This window comes from Pseudoliparis swirei, chromosome 4, assembly GCF_029220125.1.
Source record: "Pseudoliparis swirei isolate HS2019 ecotype Mariana Trench chromosome 4, NWPU_hadal_v1, whole genome shotgun sequence".
NCBI lineage: Eukaryota > Metazoa > Chordata > Actinopteri > Perciformes > Liparidae > Pseudoliparis > Pseudoliparis swirei.
The window spans coordinates 6,203,293-6,227,985 of NC_079391.1; the positions used below are offsets into that span (position 1 = coordinate 6,203,293).

At 43.1% G+C, this 24,693-nt stretch overlaps 1 protein-coding gene across 1 annotated transcript in view; it reads right to left on the reverse strand.

Moving 5' to 3' along the window:
• Positions 1–24,693, reverse strand: part of LOC130192352 (MAM domain-containing glycosylphosphatidylinositol anchor protein 1) — a 198,739-nt gene that overhangs the window by 24,557 nt on the left and 149,489 nt on the right. The window contains exons 10-16 of the mRNA XM_056412270.1: positions 21,554–21,820; positions 21,007–21,155; positions 11,115–11,295; positions 10,997–11,020; positions 8,070–8,222; positions 7,820–7,981; positions 966–1,096 (exon numbers count right to left, since the gene is read on the reverse strand). Of these exons, the coding sequence (XP_056268245.1) occupies positions 966–1,096; positions 7,820–7,981; positions 8,070–8,222; positions 10,997–11,020; positions 11,115–11,295; positions 21,007–21,155; positions 21,554–21,820 (1,067 nt within the window). The remainder of the gene's footprint in view (positions 1–965; positions 1,097–7,819; positions 7,982–8,069; positions 8,223–10,996; positions 11,021–11,114; positions 11,296–21,006; positions 21,156–21,553; positions 21,821–24,693) is intronic.

The following is a 24,693-nucleotide window of genomic DNA, read 5'->3' on the forward strand; positions in this document are numbered from 1 at the left end:
CCTCAGACTCGGATGCTGAGTGTTTGAGTTATTTTTCTAACCATGCCAACACTTTGCTGTTATAACATTTAAATGTATTTTTTTAATGCCTGTTAATATTCTGCCTCCACCTATAGCGCTCGGCAATTATTCAATATGATAATTAATCACCTTTCATCAATGTGATGAAATCGTATATCGAGAATTCTGCAGTATAAATTGCTATGTTCTTAATTAAATGAGAAACGACTCAGTATATCTCATTTTGTAAGTATTTAATTCACACATGCGTATTCAAAGGTATGTGGCTACTTCATGTAGAATATTTAGTTACTTGATTACCAGAAAACTGCTATATCATGATACGTATATTGTTATTGTGATATTAAATGACATATATATATTTTGAACGTGTGTGTTAACTTTGACATTGATATAAATATTAGGTGGGAATGATTCTAGAGGCATGAATCTAAATGTGACGGCTTCCTCTGGCTCTTTGGAGCTTCATATTTCACTCTGGAGAATTCCCTGTGAAAAATTAATAAAATGACAAGTCGAGTTTCAAACCTTTTCAAGCATCCTACCGGAACTCTCTCGATTCCTAAAAGTCATCCGAGTATAAAACCCTGTCCTGTGCTCTCTCAGCTGCGGTGGGGGAACCGTCTCAGAGATGAGAGAAACACTGTGAATATATCAGCATATAATTCTATTTTTTTTCTTCTTCTACGAGAAAGGCAAAGCAGACGTGACGATGCTGTCGGCGCGTGTTGGAGACGAACCCTCGCGAGGCGCCGAGCGCCGGAGGCCGATTTCAATCCCGAGGTCGCTCGACATCGCGCGAACAGTTCCCAACTCCAGAGTCATACCTCGAGGCCGAGTTATGCAACGCATAGCAGCCGTACGAGTGCTTCATTGCTGTTTTGTTGTTGTTGTTGTTTTTAAATGATCGGGTTGGAAAAAGGTAATTGGCCGAGCCCGTTTACCTGGAAGGGTCCACTGGGGCTGATGTCCAAGAAGGCTTTCCTCCAGTCCGGGCCCTGATAGCCAAACTTCGTCCAAACTACCGAGTCCACGGAGGCGATGCTCCTCACTCTAATGAGCAGATTGAGAGTGCCTGTAAAAACACACACACACACACACACACAGAACAGATCATTAGAACATGAATTGTATGGCACTGAACACAAAGGCCGTGATCTCCGTGATGTCTCATCAGTTCAAAATGGAGCAATCCAAACTGCAAACGGCTCAACAATCACGTTGCCCCCCTCTTCATCAACTAGATTGAGATGAAGTGACCACCCAATGATGACTTCCACCACACCGAGCAATTATTGTAACTAAACGTTTTACAGTCACGGGAAGGTAGTCGGTCGAACCCTCCAGGGTCTTCCGACGCGCTGGCGTGTTTGACATATTTACGGTTAAAAAAAAATATTAATTTCTCCGCGATGACACGGGCCAGAAATAGGTTTTAAACTTCTAGAGGAATCAGGAAGGTTTCCGCTTCCATTTCCTTCCTCCCTTGGGCTCGGATGTGATTCACACGGAGAGTTAAGGGCGAGGACGTGGAGGGTGACACGGTGCCGAAAGTACCCGTCACACGGAATCTTTCACCGCGATTTGGCAATTTGTTTGTCTGTCGACACTTTGTGAAAAAATAACAACCAATGAACACTCAAGAAATCACAAAGGACTTCCCACCACACCTGAGGTATATTAGCATGCTTTCAGTCGGAAGCTAGAGAACATGGCGAGACAACAACAGATGACCCCTGAGGGTCAACCCCAGAGAGAATGCTTCCTGCAGCCATGCAGGCTCTCCATCGACATTTGCATAAATTCAACTAACATCCCCAAATATCTCGCTGCTGTCACGTTGTCACCGTTAAACGACAGACATGAAATTGAAGATTTATTATTTTCCACAAACGCTAAGCAACAAAACATCTAGACTTGTGTTGACACAACATGAGTCAAAAGGGACCCGACGGAGTTTTAATTGTAAATATCTTTGCAATAAATTTATTTCATCATTCAGAATTCCAGGAATTCCTCAATTATCTTGTTTTTGATCATCACAAATTCTTATTTTCGTTTCAGTCCTTTTGTACTTTGTTAATAAAAATCTTTTTTGTATCACCGCCCTTCTGAAGGCACGACATGGGTCCAAAATGACTCATATTCATCTCACATGTTATTTCATGCATGTATTTCTTTTGCTCTATTTTTTTAAATATATTTATTTAATAATTTAATATTACAAAGTAATGATTAACTAGCATACACATGGCTGTGCTGTGGACTACAGCTAATTTATATAGGAAGTGTAAATAAATGTGCTGCATAGTATGTATATATATATATATATATATATACGCTAGGGTGACCTCTAAGGTCAGGTGCATGCGGATGACATTTAGGTGGAAATTAAGTGTGTGAGGCTCCTCGCACGAGTCGTGATGTGTGTTGGACTCCTTATCGACGGTCCAGTGGAAAGTTTTCTTTGAGCACAACGGAGCAAAAGGACAGCAGCGAGGAGGGAGGAAGAGGAGGGTAGGAAGAGGAGGGAGTAACACAGCAGAGAGAGAGAGAGAGAGGTAGCAAGAGAATCCCGTTTCCTTTCATTTAAAGTATTCACGTAACTGCGACACGATGTTTGGTTGAAATTAAAATGATATACAAGAAACATTTGTAAGAACTGTGGAAACAAATCAATTGCCCCTAATTGCTGAAAAAAAAGGCTGCAGCGAATGACATCATTCGAACCATAAGGAAGCTCTCTCTCTCTCCATCTCTCTCTCTTCATCTCTCCATCTCTCTCTCGGGGTCTCTAAGGTGTGAGGGAGTCATTTATCTTCTTAACGATCCTCAGCCAGCCCCCTAATTGGAACATTAACCAACCAGCAGTCTCTTAAACTAATACGCAGGCGGGGGGGCCACGTCGTGCGTTATATATACTGTGTGTGTGTGTGTGTGTGTGTGTGCGGTCACAGAATGAAATGTGTGTAGTGCTGTTGTGCGTTTTTTTAATTTTTCAGCTCACATTCTATGAACTTTGAAACAAGCAGCAGTGCTGCTGCTAATTATCTCCCTGCGCCGTCCTTTAAAAGGTGTGACTGAGGAAGGTGTGCTGCTAACGGAGGGGGGGGGGGGGGGCGAACAGGGCAGTTACATAACATGGAGAGAGAGAGAGGGGGGGGGGGGGGGTATCTGTATGCAGTGGAGAGAAAGAAGCAAGTGTGGGAACTGTCGATTCGTTTATGAAACATTCACCTGAACCCTCCTGTTACCTTTCGGGTCAATTTGACCCCAGGCTGTTTTTCACTGTGTCAAACATATAAGAAATATCAACTTTTTTTATATATTTAAAGGGCTATTTAGGTAGTCAACAAACAAACATAAAGTACCTCACACTTAAACTTGGGAAACAATATTAATTCTAATAATTTTCTGGAGGTTTTAATTGCTGGGGTCAAATTGACCCCGAGGGTAAAATATGTCAGTAAATATAAAGGTTTAAATAGAGTTTGACCATTTATATATTCACATATTTCACATTTTCTATTTCCAATGTACATGAAAACTAGTTCATTGAAACATGAAATCCACGTTTGCGTCTCTATGACGATGAGGTTGGCTAACCAATGCCTCCAGGAAGTCAGTCTGCCTGGCCAAGACATATTCCTGCTCATATGTCCTTGCACGACAAGATATGAGTTAATTATTGTTAATTAAATGTTCTGGGAGGTTGATTTTGTTGCTGTTAGCCGAACACAGGTAAGCCGTTTCTGGTCGTGTCCCGTCTTTATGCTGAGCGAGGTTAACCGGCTAGTTTATGGGATTGGTATTGATCCTCTCATTTATCTCTCTGCAAGAAGCAGAGACGCTTACTTTCCCAGAGAAATGTCGGACCGAGGCTTCGGCAGCAGGATTATTTGTGTACGATTTTCCACTTTTCGGGTCGCGCGGTACAAATAGAAGAAGCTTGTGGCACAAATGATGCACTGATATTGCAGCTGGAATAAAAGCGTCACATTACCTTTGAAAGGATAAAGATGTTTTATAATGGAGAGGAACATCTGATATGATGCACTGATATTGCTGCTGCCCACTCTCACCTGTTCGCTCCCTCATTCTATCTCCTCGTCGTCTCCTTCCTCACTCACCACCCATGCTCTCTCTCTTCTCCTATCTGTGTTGCACCCTCACCATCACCGCCTACACACACATGTGTGCACACACACACACGTGTGCACACACACACACGCGTGTGGCAGAGGGAAGAGGACTCTGATAAGCAGTCGATTGATTGGCGGTAGAGCTGCGTGTTGGTAGGAGGGACAGAGAGGTAGAGGAAGAGGCACATCTTCATCAAGGCTACTTGTCTGTAGAATGGTGAGTGGGGAGGCCAGGGAAGATATACATAAGCCACACACACACACACACACACACTTGAACTCAAAGTAGTCATGTCTTTCTTCCTTTGATAATTAGAAGTCGGCCCACATTGGGTCTCTTGTGCCTCCATGGGGGTCAAGTCCTCGTTGTCTCTGCTTCCTGTGTGGGTTTTCTTCAGAGACACAACTAAACCAATCTGTGCTCTGTGCTCTGTGTAGCTAACTCAAAGAATGCTATTCAAAGTTCTTCGTAAATCAACAAACACATTTAGGAGCGTGACAATAGGGACACATCTAGAGTTACTTTAATCCTACCCCTAACAACAAAGTGAACAGAATGTTTTCCTGAAAAGAATCGAAAGAGAAGATTATTTAAAAAAACAGTGAAAAGACACTTTACACCGTAAAGACACAGCTAAACTAACTTTAAACTAACACATTAGCACCACATTCCTTTTTCACACAGACCTGTACATATCCATAACCATTTATATATATATATATATAATATAAAAAATATAAAACATGTTATTACTATTTATATATATATATATAAAACTTGTTATTACTATTTTATATATACACTACCGTTCAAAAGTTTGGGATCACTTAGAAATGACTTTATTTTTCAAAGAAAAGCACTGTTTTTTCAATAAAGATAACATTAAATTAATGAGAAATACACTCTCTACATTGTTAATGTGGTAAATGACTATTCTAGGTGGAAGTGTCTGGTTTCTAATGAAATATCTCCAGAGGTGTATAGAGGCCCATTTCCATCAACGATCACTCCAGTGTTCTAATGGTACATTGTGTTTGCTAATCGCCTTAGAAGACTAATATCTGATTAGAAAACCCGTGCAATTATGCTAGCACAGCTGAAAACAGTTATGCTGGTGATATAAGCTATACAACTGGCCTTCCTTTGAGCTTGAAGTTTGTAGAACAAAATTAATACTTCAAATATTAATCATTATTTCTAACCTTGTCAATGTCTTGACTATATTTTATATTCATTTGATAAATAAAAGTGTGATTTTTCATGGAAGACACGAAATTGTCTGGGTGATCCCAAACTTTTGAACGGTAGTGTATATATATATACATAAAATGTAATTAAAAAATACAAATCCCCAAAAAAATGTTTCGGGTATATCAAGTATATATCTATACACACACCGTAAATAAATATTAGAATTTGCTCCAAAGATGATCCACTGATTCCAAGTAAACTTTCCATTGGCAGACATGAGCTTTACTAAAATTCTCCCCAATGCCAAGCAGAACTAATTACGCGTTGTTTATTGTTGCTGCCAGCAAGCCCAAAGAGAAACACACTCAGGTGAACGACACAACCACAAGGGAAGGTCTTTATTCGCACACCTTTGCTTCGCTTTTGTGCTTCTTTCCTCATTTTTTCTGCCAAAAATCCTCAAAAGAGTCTTTTAGTCTTTCATATTCACATAACCTCATGATTATGACACAGCCAGTGGACTGTATACGTGGGTCGGGGGGGGGAAGCGACATTTCAACGGCGTTTTTAACAAAAAGAATGGCTGTTAAAGCACCTCGACGCTTTCAACATATAAAGCCCCGTTAACACGTCACGGTACTTTTCCGCTGTGCGGTTGAGGACGTTGAGACTAGCGTGGAGTGCTTCTGCATAAAGCACGACCGCGGCCGTCCCTTCACGACTTCTGAACATCAACAAGTCTCTGTCCTCTCTTGCAGCTCTCAGCTCTCGTCTCCTTCCTCTCGTCACACTGTTTGCACTTCCTTTTCACTCCGTCTCTCTTGAGATCCTCTTTGTTCTCTTTCTGTTCATTAAGCCTCCCTTTTTTGCTTTTTTTATCCGAGGCCGGCCCACCCTCCCATCGCTCTCTCCTTGTTTTTCATCTCTGCTCTCGCTGACCACCCCCCCCCTCCCCCCACTGTCTTATCCTTATCTCGTCTCTCTCTCTCTTCGTCATTAAGTCACATTCCGTCTCCCCTCGCAGGGAGTGTGAGCCGCGCCGAGGTAAAGCAATTAAAGTGACAACAGATTGGAACAGACGGGGAGAACAACAGAGTCAATTGAGGGGAGGGCTTGTAGTAGCAGAGCTGGTACAGGCGTGACTGGTGGCACAATGTGCTCATATTAAGAAAGCGCCGTGTGACTGATGCGTACGACGGCGAGAGGCTGGCGAGACTTGAGACCGGTGTGAATAATAGGGTCAACACTGGAGGCCAGCCAGTCGGGGATTTAACCTTCTTGTGAGGGGTGGAAGTAACACCGAGGTTAGCACCGCCATGCACAGCAGGCCGTAAAGACACCGCCGAGACATTAGTTGGGGAACTGGAAGTTTAAGTCCACATGTTCTCATCAGGAAACTAAACTAAACTAAAGCCCTCAGTGGGAACACAGGAGGAATATCCCGTTGTTACCCCGAGACATGGTTCTGGCTGGCTGAATCCCCAAGAACCTCAAACCGTAAGCAGCACCCCTGACCCCGCACGGAGCATCGGCTCCGAAGGGCCCTTGGCAGGAGCAGTCGTCGGTCAGACCGACCGTCCTCACTGCGAGGTGAGAAGGAAGAAACGTCCTTCGCCTGGTTCTACAGCTTTGACTTTACAGCCGTCCCATTCAACAGCAAACGTGTTAGAATGTATCATCTAGGGACCTGTAATGTTATGTGTGTATATATATATAAAATATATATATATCAATATAAATATAAATATATATATCAATATAAATATCTATATATATTAAATATATCAATATAAATATATCAATATATATATCTATATATAAATATATATAAATACGATATGTGTGTGTGTGGATAAAATGTTAATGTGCCTTCATGTATTTGTAACTTTTACCATGCGCTCCCCAAATGACTGATTGTGTGGTGCCACCGCCATAAATCACACACGCACACACACACACACACACACTGCCCCCTCGGCCACTTCCACACACACCAGGGCACAGGTAGAAACTTGGATAACCCCCCACCTTCTCTTTCACTCTCTCTCACCCTCATACCACGTACACACACACACACACACACAAACACATACACACACGCTGACATTGTGTCTGACAAGCTCTACAAGCGAGGGTCAAACACAGAGATCAGCTTTTGGAAGAAGCCCAGCTATATGACTAGGAGGGTGACTGTGGGTCAGTAGTTGTACAGGTCCGTCTTTCAATCAAGAGGTTGGCGGTTCAATCCCCGCCCTGGTCGATGTGTCCTTGAGCAAGACACTTGTTCCCTGCAGCTGTGTCTACGGTGTATGAAATGTAACATCGTTGTAAGTCGTTTTGGATAATAGCATTGGCTTAATGTCATGTAATGAGAATCTATTGAATTCATCATTCCTGTGTTTCCATGTGTGTTAATGTTGTGTAAATGGACTTTATGAGTCCTATTCTCTGCTGAAATACTCACCGATATGTTTGCCTTTCATGTGGTAGTAGAAAGAGATGCAGTACGGGACCCTGCCGGAGCCCTTGGGGCCCCTCACCGAGGTCACGTTGAAAAGCGGAGACAGCAGACGCGCCTTGTCGCCCAGAAGACGCGGCCGCGACGCTTCGATGTACATGTAGAACCCTGAAACCACGAGCAACCACATGATGACGCTGTGCAACAGACGCTGCCACGCTGCGACTGCCCGACCGACGCCTCGTGATCCGCTCACCTTCCTTGGTGCCACTGCGGTCCGTCTCGGGGCCGGTGTTCGCCGACCTCTTGGGGTTCTGCGTCAGGTGATTCTGTCTCGTCCAATCAAAGACGTCGCTGCGGTCTTGCGAGAAACCGCAAATCCTGTCATCCTCAAAACCACACACATGGTCTGGGATGTGTGTGTGTGTGGAGAAAAACAAGAGAGGACGAGAGAAATGTCAGACAGCCGACGTTACAAACTACAAGTGGCCATTTCTTTTCTTATTTTTTTACTTCACTTTTACCGGGGAAATTAATGCAGAGAATATAGCAGTAGAACAGCCTCTGCAATCTGCACTTGAAATGTGAAGATCAGACAGCCGGGCAATTACTGACAAAGTGAGAGGCACAAGGTAGGAGGCAGAAACTTAAAGTGTATTTAACATATGCATATTCGTATGCATGACTCCCACATGCAGGACCTTTTAGAAGGTAACGCTGATTAGGTCAGGCTGTGTCAAACGGAAAAAAAGAAAACTCTTGAACCAAAGGTTTCACTGTTGCAATATTTCTGAAATCAAGGCGCGATAGCTGGAAGTATTCTGGAGAACCGAAGCACTGAACCCTGGTTTACACTCTCGGTTGATTTTTAGCCTTTTTTGACGCTTTTCAAGACAAATACTGCTCCTATAGCTGATGGAGGTTACATAAGAGTTTTACAACTTCTTCCAATTGGGGAAAGGTGGGGCGTACATGAACGGGTTAGTACGGGAGGCGTACGGATCTTCTTTTCAAGAAGCATTTGTGAGACACCCGGCAAAAGTGAGACATCTGAAGTCTGAGAACAAAGATTTCCCTGGAAGAACCTCTGCAGAATGTGAGAGCCGAGCCTCGTCTTTAGAGTAGTGAACGGGGAGGCGTCTCGTCTGGCTGTGGAATATTTGGATTTGCATCACACACACAAAATTTCGCATCCATATCAAGTTAGTTTTTTTTGCTGTTTGATATTGCCATACACACAATGCACTTTAAGAAAGACATCTGGAATGGAGTTGGCATGTCTAGTTAAGGCTCCCCGGATCTTTTGTAATGGTCATTTTCCATTTGCACCCCCCATGAAGCTTTATCTGCAGTATGAAGTCATTTACCAGTCCATATTTCTATCAATTTGGGGAATGGTGTGACAGACCACATCATTTCTACTCAAAAAACGAAAATAAAAAAAATTGCTTTTAGACATGTATTTGCATCTACCATTTTACTCATATATTTCACTGCTTTTGTGAACCCAAGACTTTTTGGTAAACCATTTTCCAACACCAAAACAGTTCGTCCACATGAGTAAAGGGATGTTTTCACAAGAGATATGAAGAATATGTTTTAAAATCGAGCCTCAGGGCTATATGATCTCTTAAACTTGTGCCTGAGGACAATTGTGCCTCATGATATCGAGAGCTGAGATTGTTCAGAATTGTTTGCATGTAAAACACATGGCTATGTGTGATATGCAGTGTCTTTTTTTTGGTGTCACTTACATTTTTTATTTGTTTCGTAATATAAACATAAAACAAGTAAAAAATGTGTATGTGTCTTTAACCCTCCTGTTACCTTTACATTTACTAACATATTTTACCCTCGGGGTCAATTTGACCTCAGCAATTAAAACCTCCAGAAAATTATTAGAATTAATATTGTTTCCCAAGTTTAAGTGTGAGGTACTTTATGTTTGTTTGTTGATGACCTAAATAGCCATTTAAATATATAAAAAAGTTGATATTTCTTATATGTTTGACAGTAAAAAACAGCCTGGGGTCAAATTGACCCCAAAGAACAGCGACATTAAACATTGAATGGGGTCAAATTGACCCGACAGGTAACAGGAGGGTTAAAAAAAAAGGTGAATTTAAGAAATGATGTAAAATCGAGAAAATGACCCCTGACCCCAGGAGGGTTAAGCTAGACAGAAGGCTTTTCTCTATGAGCCCAGACACTCACACACTGATGCGTATGGCCCACCCGTGAGGATGTTGCGTGTGCGCTTGGTGGTTTTAAGGGAGAGAATCCATTACTATTCACACCCTGCTCCGCTACATGCGCTCCTTTTCAATTTGCACTGTTGTCTTTTCTCGCGGTCGGTTTCAATCTGGTGTCGCTTTAATGGCCTCGCCCTGGCGGAGCCGACGGAGAATACTGCCAGGAAAAGAAAGTGCAGCGCGTCTCTTAATGAAGGAAATAGACAAGATGCACAGAGTTGACTTAAGACGAGAGGAACGGAGAGAGAGGGCGTTTAGAGGAGAGAGGAGGCTAACGGAGAGAGAGAAAGGAGGCACATAGTTAATGAAGGCGATATGTATTGATGGTAGAATTAGTATTAATATAGTTTGTAGGCGGTCGGTAAAATCAACGCAACAGAAACATAAGTTAAACTTTTATTAACCATATAAACCTCGCTTTGCGGTTTATATGCGGTTGAAAAATAGGTAACGCCCCCTGACGTCATCATTGCATCATCGTCATCATGGTCATTTTAGCAAAAAGTCAACATGATCAACAGTATGATTTGATCGATGGGCAGTAGCATGGTTATAATTTACCCCCATGGATGTGATATCGATAAAAAGAAATCAGTGTAACGGCTTCGACACAGTTTCCCAATGTGACTTTCAAATATTTGCCCATAAACCTCAAAACCAATTCCATTTGATTAACCGAGTTTCATATCCTCAAAATATGACTACTCTTCGATGATGTGATTTTTAAAATGTCATGGACCGGCTCCCGGCCATCGCTTGCATCCCCCCCCCCCCTCATTGAGAGCAATAAGATGTAATGAAGGCCGAGGTGCTGACATTGGCTCGCAGTGTACAAGCTGCAAGTAGCTCAAACCTCCCCCCCCCCCATCATCCATCGGGTCACATGACACAATAGAAATGTTGAGGATGGTAGAGAAGAGAGAAGTCTCACCTGAGGGCCGTGGATACGTGTAGGCTGTAAGACAAATGATGGAGAGACACTCAGGTGTGCACCATCCTCCACGTAGACATGTCTTTGTGTACAATGTCCTGAGATGTTTGAGACTCACGTTCCGAGTACTGGATGACACGGCTGGCGTAGTCCCCGATGCTGTAGGTGGTGATGGGGGCCAGTCGGACCTCGTAGGCCAGGGGGATCTTCAGGTCCGATATGGCGTGGGAGATCAGCACGCCTTTCTCCGGCTCCTTGCCCTTCAGGTCGATCTGCTTCGACAGAACGTTCTGCTTGTTCTGGATCGGCACACAAAGGCAGGGAACATGACATGAGGAATTGAATATATATACTGGAGATATATACAGGACTGTCTCAGAAAATTAGAATATACAGGACTGTCTAGAAAAATTAATATATGGTGAGTTTTTGTGATAAAGTTCTTATTTTTCTGTAATGCAATTAAAAAAACAAAAATGTCATGCATTCTGGATTCATTACAAATCAACTGAAATATTGCAAGCCTTTTATTCTTTTAATATAGCTGATTATGGCTTACAGCTTAAGAAAACTCAAATATCCTATTTCTAAATATTAGAATATCATGAAAAGTATACTAGTAGGGTATTAAACAAATCACTTGAATCGTCTAATTAACTCGAAACACCTGGAAACACATTTTCAAATGTTTGATTTTGTTTTGCTGTTATAAATCTTTTTTTTTACTTGGTCTGAGGAAATATTCAAATTTTATGAGATAGGATTTTAGAGTTTTCTTAAGCTGTAAGCCATAATCAGCAATATTAAAAGAATAAAAGGCTTGCAATATTTCAGTTGATTTGTAATGAATCCAGAATGCATGACATTTTTGTTTTTTTAATTGCATTACAGAAAATAAAGAACTTTATCACAATATTCTAATTTTCTGAGACAGTCCTGTATATATACATACGTGTCCTCGTATTGTATTGTATTTAATATATTGTTGTTGTATATATATAAATATATATGTGTATACTGTATATATATATACTGTATATATACATATATGTATATATACTCATATACATATATATATATATACATAAATACGTGTCCTTGTATATATATATGACTATATATATGTATATAAATATATATATCTTCAGTATATATATACAATTCCTCATGTCATGTTCATATACATATATTCATATACATATATACATCATTAATAGATTTACTCGCAGCCTAATAAGCACTATATCATCGATTTACTTTGTTCACGTTTTTATTCATGTCATTCCTCCTTGGCATAGTTCTGGGCGTATAGCCGGTCCGCCTCAGGACTTGGGTTCTACCTTTCTTGGACTGCATGAATTCCCAATCTCATCTTTTATCCAAAGCTACACAGCTGTCAATAGAATCATTATTCCTCCATCTCTTTTCAGGAAACCCCTCAAAGGAAAGCACATTATAGGCCGTGTTCGTCTCAACACAGAGCTAGTGTCCGCTGTCATTGTGCTCATAACTTTGTACTCGGAAGCCGAGTCATTGCCATCAGATCTTTGCTCCCGCAACACAAACTCAAATATTATTGTAATTGTAGAAATGTAAGAACTATTTATTTCACTGTGCAACCCACTGAATTTATGACAAAGCAACTTTGAAATAAATGTAAATGGCTGTGCATTATATGAACTTATTTTAAAAATGTTAGTTAGCACAATTCTTTAATAGAGCTATTGCTTTGTTATTCCACCCACGCAGAGAAGGATCCATTAGCTGTGTATCTGCCTCTGATTCCTGCTACTTAAAGACCCGACAGTGAGCTCAATCTAATGCATTAGGTCAGCCACTCCAGCAGAACACCTTAGTACACCCACAGCATGCCATTATCAGCTAATGCATGGAGCAGACGAGTGTGTGTGTGTGTGTGTGTGTGTCTACAGCACAGAGCCCTCCCAGTGACGGTTCAATACAAAAGCTGATTGACGTAAATATTGGCCAAGAGCAAAAGCATCATAACATGGAAAAAAATGTGTCCGTTGAAATTTTGTGCGATATGCAAAAAGCAAATGAAAATGTGTATATACGGCTCACATGTGCGTGCTCGACGTTCTGCGCTCGATACTCTGAGTCCGGCTCGTCATGGAGGGACCGATGCGTCCCACCGCTTCCCGATAATTGCTTCAGTCCTGTGTGCTCTGACATCACCTCGATGAAATATGCTTTTTTTCCTCCTTTTTCCGTCTCGTGGCACTCACGTCGAGGTGTGCTATTCCCATTGTATCTGGGAAGTCACACTCGGCTCCACCGAGCTGATCTTTATCCACCGACGAGGCCGCGGTGACGTCCGCCGAGGCCTGCGACGAATTTCGGTATGACTCCCAATTATTGTGCCGGTCCCACATGGCAGGCGGCCACAGCCTGATCCCTGTACACTCGGAATCAAATCCTTCCTTCCTCACCAGGCTGCTCGATAATGTCTGATACATCTTCTTTCACTAGTTTCTCCAACTTTTGGTTGTACCCTTCAATGCAGGCAAAACGATCGGATCAATTTAATCCTCAAACCAACCAATCCTAACATAAACCACATTCCTTAAATGTTCCAAAGATCTTCCCATAAGCTCGTCAACTACCATATGTGGGTCGGTTCGCAGGTTTGCCTCTCGATCAGGGGGTTGGCGGTTCAATCCCCTTGAGCAAGACACGTAACCCTGAACTGCTCCCTGTAGCTGTGTCTTCGCTGTATGATGATAAGTTTCTTTGGATAAAAGCGTTAGCTAAATGACTAAATGTTCCTTTTCCCAGCAAACTCCTCCCACAACACTTCTGCATTAGGGGGCGTGGCCTGCACACAGAGGTCCTGTTTGCTTGTCCTGTAGTTGGAGTGATCTAGAAAAAGTTTGGTCGATCTAGAATTGCATCAACTGAATGATCCTACTGGTCGTCGGGTACCTCGTAGTCCAGAGAGAAGAGTTCCATTAAAGCAGCGGTACCCAACCCCCGGGTACCGGTCACAGATAAAGTGAATACATTTTTTAATATCAAAGTCGGAAAAATATTTTATTTTGAAAAAGCAACGGTTACTCTCTTGTGTGTGTCTGAGCTCCTCGCGAGGTCAGGAATTACGTGACACACTCAAGAGATCACGTAATATGAAGAAAGAAAAAAAAGCTAACAAACGCACGAGCTATAAGAACCGGAACCGGTCCGGGTCTCGAAACCGGTCGGTGACCGTTGCATTAAAGGACTGAGTGGATAGTAGTCGTGGATAAAATGGAGATTTTGAAAAAATAACAATTTAGGTGGAAGAGTATTAGCAATTATAGTTATGTAAAGACTGTGTACACACACACACACACACACACATCAAGTAGCTAAAAACGACTTAACTTCAGTTCTTAACTACTGTATCTCTCATCACGTCACTCCTATTGAAATACATCCTCGCATAATTAAAAAGACAGAATGGCCATTTGTATCAATGGAATGAAAACTGAATGGAAAGTACTGGATGATGCAACTGAAGTATTAATATAAAACTATTATTACCTTTATTCATTTTCTTACTGAATCTGGTCATTGGAGCTTCGGAAGGCCTCATTCATTCATATATTCATGGAAAACTTTTTCCATTGTTAACATGGATACAGTAATGCTATATATATATATCTGTATATATATATATACTGAATCCTTCTGCGTCGTCAGACATGAGCTCAGATATGTTCTCAGTTTCCCACCGTGACTGAAAACATAAACTCACACACACACGATCATACGGCGTCTCCTATTTAGCACGGCAGTACAAACTTCAAAATAAAATGTATTGCTCCTTTTTTTAACACACATTCATCCATATAAACATTTACACACTGCTTGAACAGCATATGCATAATGATGTGAAATATAGCAGAAAAGAAGAGCCGTGCTCATGTAATATGTATAGTGAGCGTGTGTGTGTGCGTGTGTGTGTGTGTGTGTGAGAGATAGGAGAGAAACAAGTTAGGAGTGCTGAGGACTCGGAGCTTTAGATGGAAGCAGAATGAGGGAGATTGTGATTCTACACGAGTGGACCGCGTCTGCGTACACACACACACACACCAATGCACACACTTGCTCTGGTTGTGGTTACAGACTCTCCCCGCCTGCCTTACTAGGACAACATGTGTGTGTGTGTGTGTGTGTGTTTACAAGTGTGTGTGCGTGCCTAAGTGACGGGGAAAGCCGTGTATAGTGTAAGTAAAGGACTAACAGAAGGAGACAGGAGTGAGTGAGGAAGTGAGTGAGTGACATCATTTAAGAGGCGGAAAGGTGGTCGCTTGATAGACTGACATGGGAGTCCATTTGCCTTTCTATGCATGTGTGTGTGTGTGTGTGTGTGTGTGTGTGGTGTCTGTGCCACACGCTTTCAATAATTTCGAGCGTACCGTGTTTTCAACTGCGTCTCCACCGGTCAACAGAGGGACACCAGAACAGGAAGTGTGAAAAGAGGGCGGGAGCAAAGGATCCGCCACGAGACAGAACCACAGAGTGTCAGCGGCCTCTTCAAACTCGTGAATGTTTCTATTATCCTCGTATTAATGGACCTTTTGGGTCTGATCCACACTTCCCTGACGGTGGGTGTGCGTACGTCAACAAGTCATGTGTGCACTGTGTCGAGTACCGACGCTTGCATCAGCCTGTGTGCTCTCTGTGTGTGAATAAACAATATATACTGTATATATATATATATATGCATAGTGGGGTTGGTTATGTACATCAATTATTCATACATTTGATTTAATGTTCAACTCTAATTCATCATGAATATTTTTTAATTTCTCATATATATGATAATGGGGATGTGTGTTTGCAGAGGAGTGTGTGTGTGTGTTTGTGCGTGTGTGTGTGCGGGTGTGTGTTTGTGCGGGTGTGTGTGTGTGTGTGTGCGTGTGTGTGTGTGGGTGTGTGTGCGGGTGTGTGTGTGTGTGCGGGTGTGTGTGTGTGTGTGTGCGTGTGTGTTTGTGCGGGTGTGTGTGTGCGGTGTGTGTGTGTGTGTGTGCGTGTGTTTGTGCGGGTGTGTGTTTGTGCGGGTGTGTGTGTGTGCGGGTGTGTGTGTGGGTGTGTTTGTGCGGGTGTTTGTGTGCGGGTGTGTGTTTGTGCGGGTGTGTGTGTGTGTGTGTGTCTGTGTGTGTCTGTAGCAGCACAGAGAGAACCTGTAGCTATAAGACCTGAAGCTTCAGGTCAGCTGACTGTCACACCACTTCAGTGATGAACTAAACGCACATCGCCGTGGCTGCGGGCCGACGGGCGGTCGATACGGCGGCGTGGTGGAAAGACGGGAGGAGGAAAGGTGTAAGAAGAAGAAGAAAAAAAAAAGAAAGAATACAAACGGTAGAAGCGGTGAGAGATTCGGGAATAAAAGAAACCCAGACGCCTCCTGAAGTCAGCGTGACGCGGTCGGTCTCTGATCGGAGTGTGAGGACATGATGTGCTGCACGCGGAGCCAATCATTTAAAATGCAGTACATTGTAGGGAATGACCAGCATTCACCAAGGCCACGCTCTGGGTATTAATTACGCTCAAAATTATGATGTAAAACCTTTTTTTTTTATGCATAGAATTGTTAAATAAATTGTGTAGGGGGGGGGGTCATTAGACAAGGTGAGTTTTAGAGTCGGTGAGATTGCACGCAAAGCGAAAGGAAAGATGTGATTATGGGTGAAAAAGACCCCCAGCGAGGCTCCAAGGACGCATGGATGCAAACACATATTAATCTGCTTCATAACCGTACATGCATGAGGAAGAAGAGAAGAAATAAAAACCTCTTTGTATCTATTTTTTAAATGTATTTATTTTCCTGTATCCTCTAGGTGGGTGAACCAGTTTGTTATCTGTTTGCATGTCAACAAAAAGATTTTAAAATACAACGGACATATCGGTTAAAGTTGAATGTGTTTTGTACCTGTCAATATTTCCAAGTAAAAAAAATACATTAAAAAAAGAGAAGAAAAAAAAGTCAGTCTGAACCCAAACACACACACACACACACAGTCATTTCTACAGTTGTTTTTCTGAGGTCAACAAGGACCGTGTGTGTGTATATACAGTATGTGTGTGTATGTATGTGTGTGTATATGTATGTGTGTGTATATGTGTATGGGTGTAGGGTTATGTATATGGGTGTATATATATGTTTATGTCTGACATTTTTGTACTTGTTTTATGTTTATATCACTCAACAAATAAAAAAATGTAAGTGAAAAAAACAAAAACAAGGACCGCACAAGCAGCATGACAGTTAAACCCTCGGGGTCAATTTGACCCCAGCAATTAAAACCTCCAGAAAATTATTAGAATTAATATTGTTTCCCAAGTTTAAGTGTGAGGTACTTTATGTTTGTTTGTTGACTACCTAAATAGCCCTTTAAATATATAAAAAAGTTGATATTTCTTATATGTTTGACAGTGAAAAAAAACCCTGATAGCTGTTTTTTCTCTGATGTTTACATATTTTCTATATTCTGGGACCGGTTATACTTAAAAATTCCCTCGTCCCCATACGCACGACCTTCGAGGAAAGGCCTTGTGTTATAGAGCAGAATGCATGAATGCATATGCGTGAGACGGGTGCACCGCATGAATAAATAAGGTGCGACTCTAAAACACACAGACGACCTCCGGCGACGGGGAGAGAAAAGAAAAAGGTTGTCAAAAAGAAAAGTTGTAAAAAATGAGCAACGAGAAAGGCTGAGCAAATACCCGTAAAAGGGTTCAAATCACCGCGCGCTAATTATCTCCCGTGAATCGGAAAAAGTTCTTGTTTAAGAAACCGTTACAGGGTTAGAAGTTGGGGAGGGAGTTGAAGAAAAGGGGGGTGTGTGTGTGTGAGGAGAAGCTTGATGAAACAAAAGGAGGCGCCCATGCTGCCAGCCTTGTTAATTCCTACACGGGGAAACCCCCTGCGGGGAGAAGGAAACACTAAATGAAGAGGCGTTAATGGGGATTTCACAGCCTGGCAATGAGTCATGGAGCCAATCATGTAGCCTGTCACACACACACACACACATTAACATATGCTCGACACATACTGGAGGTGAATACAAATGCGTTGGATACACATTATGAACACACTCTTTTTACACAGGAATAAAACAGCGACATGGAGAGACTTCATGCATCGAGCGTCTACGACGTGAAGCGATGCGCATCTTTTTATTCTCCTCCTGCGTCTGCACGTCTCTCCCGAGACCCTCCACCACATCACAGGCTGTGTGTGTGTGTGTGTGTGTTAAAAAAGATGGCATCAAGACGTTAAGAGGATGAGCCGGAGAGAGAGAGAGAGAGAAATAGATGGGTTGTTAAATGGAGATTGCTCTTACATTTGAATGTTCTCATACTCTATTTAATAGTCGAGAGGTCCGCCGAGATTCACCGTTTGTCTTTAATATGTATCGCGTTTCTCTCTTTCGCTCTCACCTTTTGCTTTTTCCTCGAGGATACTTTGATTACGCTGCTCTGTAATGCATTTGTAAACATATGCGGGTTAAAAAAACAACTTGAAATTAAATGAAAGTTGAACAATTAAGAAGTCTTAAACGGCTGCTTATTGCAATTCATTATTTGAACGCTGTCAGCATTAGAACTCACGGCGGCTATTTATCAGCCACGGTTCACCCGGCTTTAAATGCCATTAAGTCTGCACTTATAACACAATTACTCAGAGTGGCAATAAGTGAGAGGAGTGAGGGGGAAGAGGGGGAGGAGAGAGGGATGAGCACAAAGAGAGAGAAGGAGAACTTAGAGAGGGCAAAGAAAGACGAAGAAACGGGCGAGATGTTGTGTGTGTGTGAATGATACAAAAAGAGAGGGAGCAGGAGAGAGGAAGAGGAGAGAGGGAGCAGGAGAGAGGGAGCAGGAGAGAGGAAGAGGAGAGAGGGAGCAGGAGAGAGGGAGCAGGAGAGAGGGAGAGGAAAGTGTTCAGAGAACTAAGGCGTGCAACCAAATGTGCATCTGTGGAAGGCCGCTGCTCATTTTCTGTCCTTGTGGTTCATGAGGGAAGCAGCCGAATTTTAAAGGAGGAGGAGGAGGAGGAGGAGGAGGAGGAGTTACCCATTCATCCACACAGAGGCAAGCTGGTGGAGCCTGTTCCCCTGTTTCATTGTGTCACACGCACACACACACACACATACAAACGCACGCACGAAAACACACACAACACACAAAAACACAGACAAACATACACATACGCACACACACAAAAACACACAGACAAATACACACACGCACACACACACATAGACCAACACAGAGATGCACACACACACACACACGCACAAATACACAGACTCACATGCACCCCCCCACACACACACAGAAAAAAGCACAATCACACATAATGTCCTCAGAGCAGATCTCCTCTCTCCAGATTGTTTGTGTGTCAAATAAAGACTGAATTATTGAGTAAAAAGCCCCCGTCAGACCCAAATATTAGACATTTGAGTGAAATTGTCATAATTAGCACGTGTACTCATGACTTATGGCCAGACATGTGTGTTGTGAGGTCAAAGGTTAAAGAGTTGAGTGGAGTGTGTGACTGCAGGACTCAAACGCCCCTCACAGGTCACTTCTATGTCAAGTCAATCATTTGAAAATAAAACAAAATAAAATCTGAATTGACTGAAGGCCTCGTTGTTGTGACTGATGTCTCCTCGTGAGAAGGAGCCGAGAAGAAGAAGAAGAGAGGAGACGATATAAAGATGTGAGAAGGATACGAGGTCTCAGCGGCGGATTTCAAATGAATCTGAGAATCTCCGCGAACGTATTTATCATATCGGGCAATTGGATAAACAACATTTTATAATTATAATCACGGAAAAAAAGGAACTGCGGTGCGAATATTCTCTTTCTGTTTCCTTCCACCGGGTGCATCATCAGGGAGAAGTCTGAGCTCAGAGGACTTTGTTTACCGCGACACACCGAGGTTCAAACGTGATGTTCCTTTATATTTATTAAATGCACGGCAACATCAGAGAGATCTGATACCTAAAGAACATGGGCTGCTGTTCAGGAGAAACAGGTAAAGAAACAACAGTATGAGCACAACAAAGAGAATGGCGAGAGGAGAGGAGAGGAAAGGAGAGGAGGGGAGGGGAGAGATGGCAAGGGGAGAGGGGAGGAGAGGGCAAGAGAGGAGAGGAAATGAGAATATATGAGAGATGGGGAGGGGAGAGGACAAGAGAGGAGAGATGAAATGAGAATATATGAGAGGAGAGGAAAGGAGAAGAGAGATGGGGAGGGGAGAGGAGAGGAGAGGACAAGAGAGGAGAGATGAAATGAGAATATATGAGAGGAGAGGAAAGGAGAGGAGGGGAGAAGAGAGATGGGGAGGGGAGAGGGGAGATGAGGAGAGGACAAGAGAGAAGAGATGAAGAGAGGAAATGAGAATATATGAGAGGAGAGGAGAGGAGAAGAGAAGAGAGGAAAGGAGAATAGATTAGAGGAAAGGAGAGAAGGGGAGAGAGCAGAGAGGAGAGGAGAGAAGGGGAGAGAGAGGAGAGGAAAGGAGATGGGGAGCGAGCGGAGAGGAGAGGAGAGAGAGGAGAGGAGGCGAGAGGCTGTGACATTGTAGTAATTCAGTGCAGCTCTCCATTGATTGACTTCACACTTCCCGTGTTTACTGAGCACACACACCTCCACCTGCTGCTGAGATCAAGTACAGGACATGAAAGTGTGTGTGTGCAATGTGCAGCTGTGCCGCGGTTATGTATGTGTGTGTGTGTGTGTGTGCATACACGTGTGCAATGTGCAGCTGTGGCGGGTGTATGTGTGTGTGTGTGTGGAAGGCATTACTTCTCGTCGCCGGGCAGCACCAGTGTGTGTGTGTGTGTGTGTGTGTGTGTGTGTGTGTGTGTGGAAGGCATTACTTCTCGTCGCCGGGCAGCACCAGTGTGTGTGTGTGTGGAAGGCATTACTTCTCGTCGCCGGGCAGCACCAGCGTACCGTGTGTGTGTGTGTGTGTGTGTGCAGCACCAGCGTACGTTTCGGACGTTGACCCAGTAGCCGATGATGCGGTCCGTGGCCTCGGGGTCTTTCTGCGTCCACTGCAGGTTGTAGGAGTAGTTGTTTCCTTTCAGGATCCTCACCGGGTTGGGCGTGTCGAAGTAGAACTCTGCGTTGTACGGTTGCGCTGTGAGCCGAGAGAGAGCGACAACAAATGACGACACGTTTGATGAATGGATGAATAATAATAATAACAATAATAATTAGAATGGGCACTCGGTAGAGCACATACCTTCGCATATCACAAGATTGGGCATTGAATTATGAACATTTTGGCATTAGTTGCATGCCAATTGGATATAAATTGACCGTGCTATGGTAAAAAGAAGATGTTGACCTTTTCACGACCTTGACCTTGACCTTTGACCCGATCGATGCCAAAATCTAATCAAATGGTCCCTGGATAATAACCAATCATCCCACTAAATTTCATGCGATTCGGTTTAATACTTTTCGACTTATGCGAATATAAATTTTCAATGCGAAGGTAAATATAATAATAACAATAAAGCCCGGTCCTCTCACCAGAGACGTTGAAGGTGCACGTCGACGTCCCCGCGCTGTTGCTGACTCGGCACTCGTACGAGCCGTTGTTGGTGGGCTCCAGCTTGAACTTGCGCTCGGGCGTCTCCTTCAGGTCGGGCACGGGCATGCGGATGGGCTCGCCGTTCCAGAACCAGCGGATGTCGGTGAGGCGCGGCGGGTTGGACCGCACCACGGTGCACCTCAGGGTCACCAGCTGATAGTTCCTGGAGCGCGTGTCCTGGAACACCGGATCCAGGATGGGAGGATCTGGGGACGGGAAACAGATTCAAAATATGTGTTAATTTAAGTTTTTAAGATATTGTTTAGCCCGCTGTAACAGTTTAGCTCCACGCCTTCCTTTTTGTATTAGTTGTTTCCATCCGGTCACTAACTATCATGTCATTCCAGATCCTGCTTCCCATCTCGTCAGTCCAACTCCCTTCACCTGCCTCTGATCCCTCCCTCGTTAGTCCCTCATTACCTTCACCTGGTCTTCATGCCCATCTCACCTGTTACCCATTCCCTAATTAGTCCTTGTCTACTTAGGTTCCCTCACTTCCACTTGTCCTCTGACAGATTGTCTTGTGTTTCTCAGACCAAGCCCTTGAGCGAGTCAATTAAAATAACGTCAAGATGGGCGGGGTGCAAAATCATGTCAGGTGGAACTATTTTCTACTTTAGGACCACCTTGCGTTTTCTTCAAATGCTCATATATCCGGACCGTACAACATTATTTGGGACACCTACTAAGCAATGACGTGTGCAAGCCAATTCTACATAATTTGTTTCCATTTAAAAACATCTACATCCATCATGAAGGGAGAAGATGGAGATAAACTGAAGGAGAATTCAGCTCAGAGATGTGGACCCTGCATTACTGCAGAGGCGCCATGCGTGTCACATCATCTCTTTGTTCTCTGCAGTGTCATTTTCTTCTTCGCAGCATCAGACGACACAAAGTACTGACAAATAATCCGACACCGAGCGACTGCTCGTGCCACGAGGGACGAGCGGCGTGCATCTGTTCGCGGTCCCCGTCCCCGCCGCTAACCCGTCCCAACAGCTGTAATTAACCTGTCAGCGGCAATGTGTTGCTCCGCAGCTAATGACTGACGCGCTGCTGTTGCCCCGGGGGTCAGGCGGGACACAAGACGGCCAAATGATTCTGCCGCAAATCAGCAGCCAGCTAGTTCCCCCTCCCCCGGCTAATCATGTAGATAATAGACGCGACGCTAATGGCGACATCGGCGTACTAACGGTGATGAGATGGCGTGTTAAGGCCCCTCGAGGTGAGGCGGCACGACGAGAGTCCCTTATGAATCAAGTTTATCACACACGGATGTGTAGTTACCGTCTAATCTGCGTTATGCCGCTGTTTTAGATGGACGGGCCCACGGGTCGGCGGCGGTCAGGAGGAGAGGAAGAAACACAGACGGAAAGATAACACGAGGAGCAGGAAGAGCAACTGAGTGACTGGATCCATACCAGGAGGACATGTTGTTGTCTCTAAACAGAAACTTAAAACTCTTTAGCTCTGCTTTTTGTAAAAAAAAAAAATACATATACATATATATATATATATACAGGATATATATATAAATATATATTTATTTATATTTAAATATTTAATTTGTTTATATATGTGTATAAAAGAATATATATAAATATATATATTAAAAAAAATATATATATATATATTTTCTTTTATAATATATTCATTTATTTCTTTATATATATATATATGTTTTTTAATTAAATTTGACATTGATCTTACTTTATTTTACCGTTTACATTTGTTTTATTATATCAGCTTATCCCTCTTTTGAAGCCCTCTGAATTGCACTAAACTATATGAAAGACATTTACAAATACAGTTAAATTGACTAATTATCATCCTTCTGTTTATATTATCATTCATCTTTGAGAAAAACTTTTTACATAGAAGATAATGAAAACCCAACAACTGTAACTCATAACATACTGCTATTACTTGCTCACTGCAGACATTGAATCTCATGAAGCTCATCCATTCTCTCCTTGAATAAGGCTTTTATTATTAATATTGTATATTTTGTTGCAATAGGGACAGCTACACACCGCCTAGCCAAATCCCTGTTTGAATTCCTGGTTTACCATTCTGTGCTGGCAGTCCAGTCAGAGGAACACGAGTGAGCAGCTGCATGCTAACACCACTGGAAACCAGCAGACTACTCAGCTTCTGTGTTACGCTCTCATGCGGACGTGTGTCCAGTCATTATTATGTCCCCTGCCTTTACTTTCTGCACCCGCGACAGAATCACGTGAGAGGTCAAAGGTCATATTGCAATCCTATGGCCTGATTAGTGTACGGTCACAAACCCTGCGTCCGCTTGTAGACACACATGTGCATACTAACACCTGTCTGACTTCGGAAACAGGTGTCAAGGATAAAGAATGCAAACTGGGGAGCGATGGTCACAGAGAGAGGGAGTTAGGAGGGACGGAAAGAGGAGGAGGATGATGATGATGATGAGGAGGAGGTGTGTTGTGAGCAGTTTATAAATCAGTAGAATGTGGTGAGTACAATCCCCTTAGCTGACCTGAACTTTGAATTTTAACAATTAAATAAGTTTCACAGCGGTCGGTTTGACTTTTTTCAAGTTGTGGCTTTATTTAAATTTCCAAGCCAACATTCTAAAATCCTCCGGAGTTTTTGGTTTTTGCATTCATTTGCTTCTCGTCTCGGGACCCGCAGCAGCGCGCCGCGATATTTATACAGTCAGAAGACCGTAATCCACGCAAACACAACATCGCTCTCCGCCTTATCGAATGCAAAATGGTTTCCACCCAGGGAAGAACGCAACACCGACCGAGCCAAACACTCACAGAACACTAAGAGAAACCATCGACTGACATGTGGGAGGGAGAGAGGGATGAGGGGAATGTTGGGTGGAGGGACGGGTGGGGGTGGGTGTGTGTGTGTGGGTGGGTGGGGGTGGGGGAGGGGGTATGGTGTGCGATGAAGGGAACGAAAACAGCTCTTAAAAGAAGAAGAAGAAGAAGACCGTGAGGAAGACAAATGAGAGAGAGTGGGGGGGTGAAAGTGAGAGAAGCTGATGATTGAGTACGAGAGGAGGGGGAGAGAGAGAAAATGCAGGATG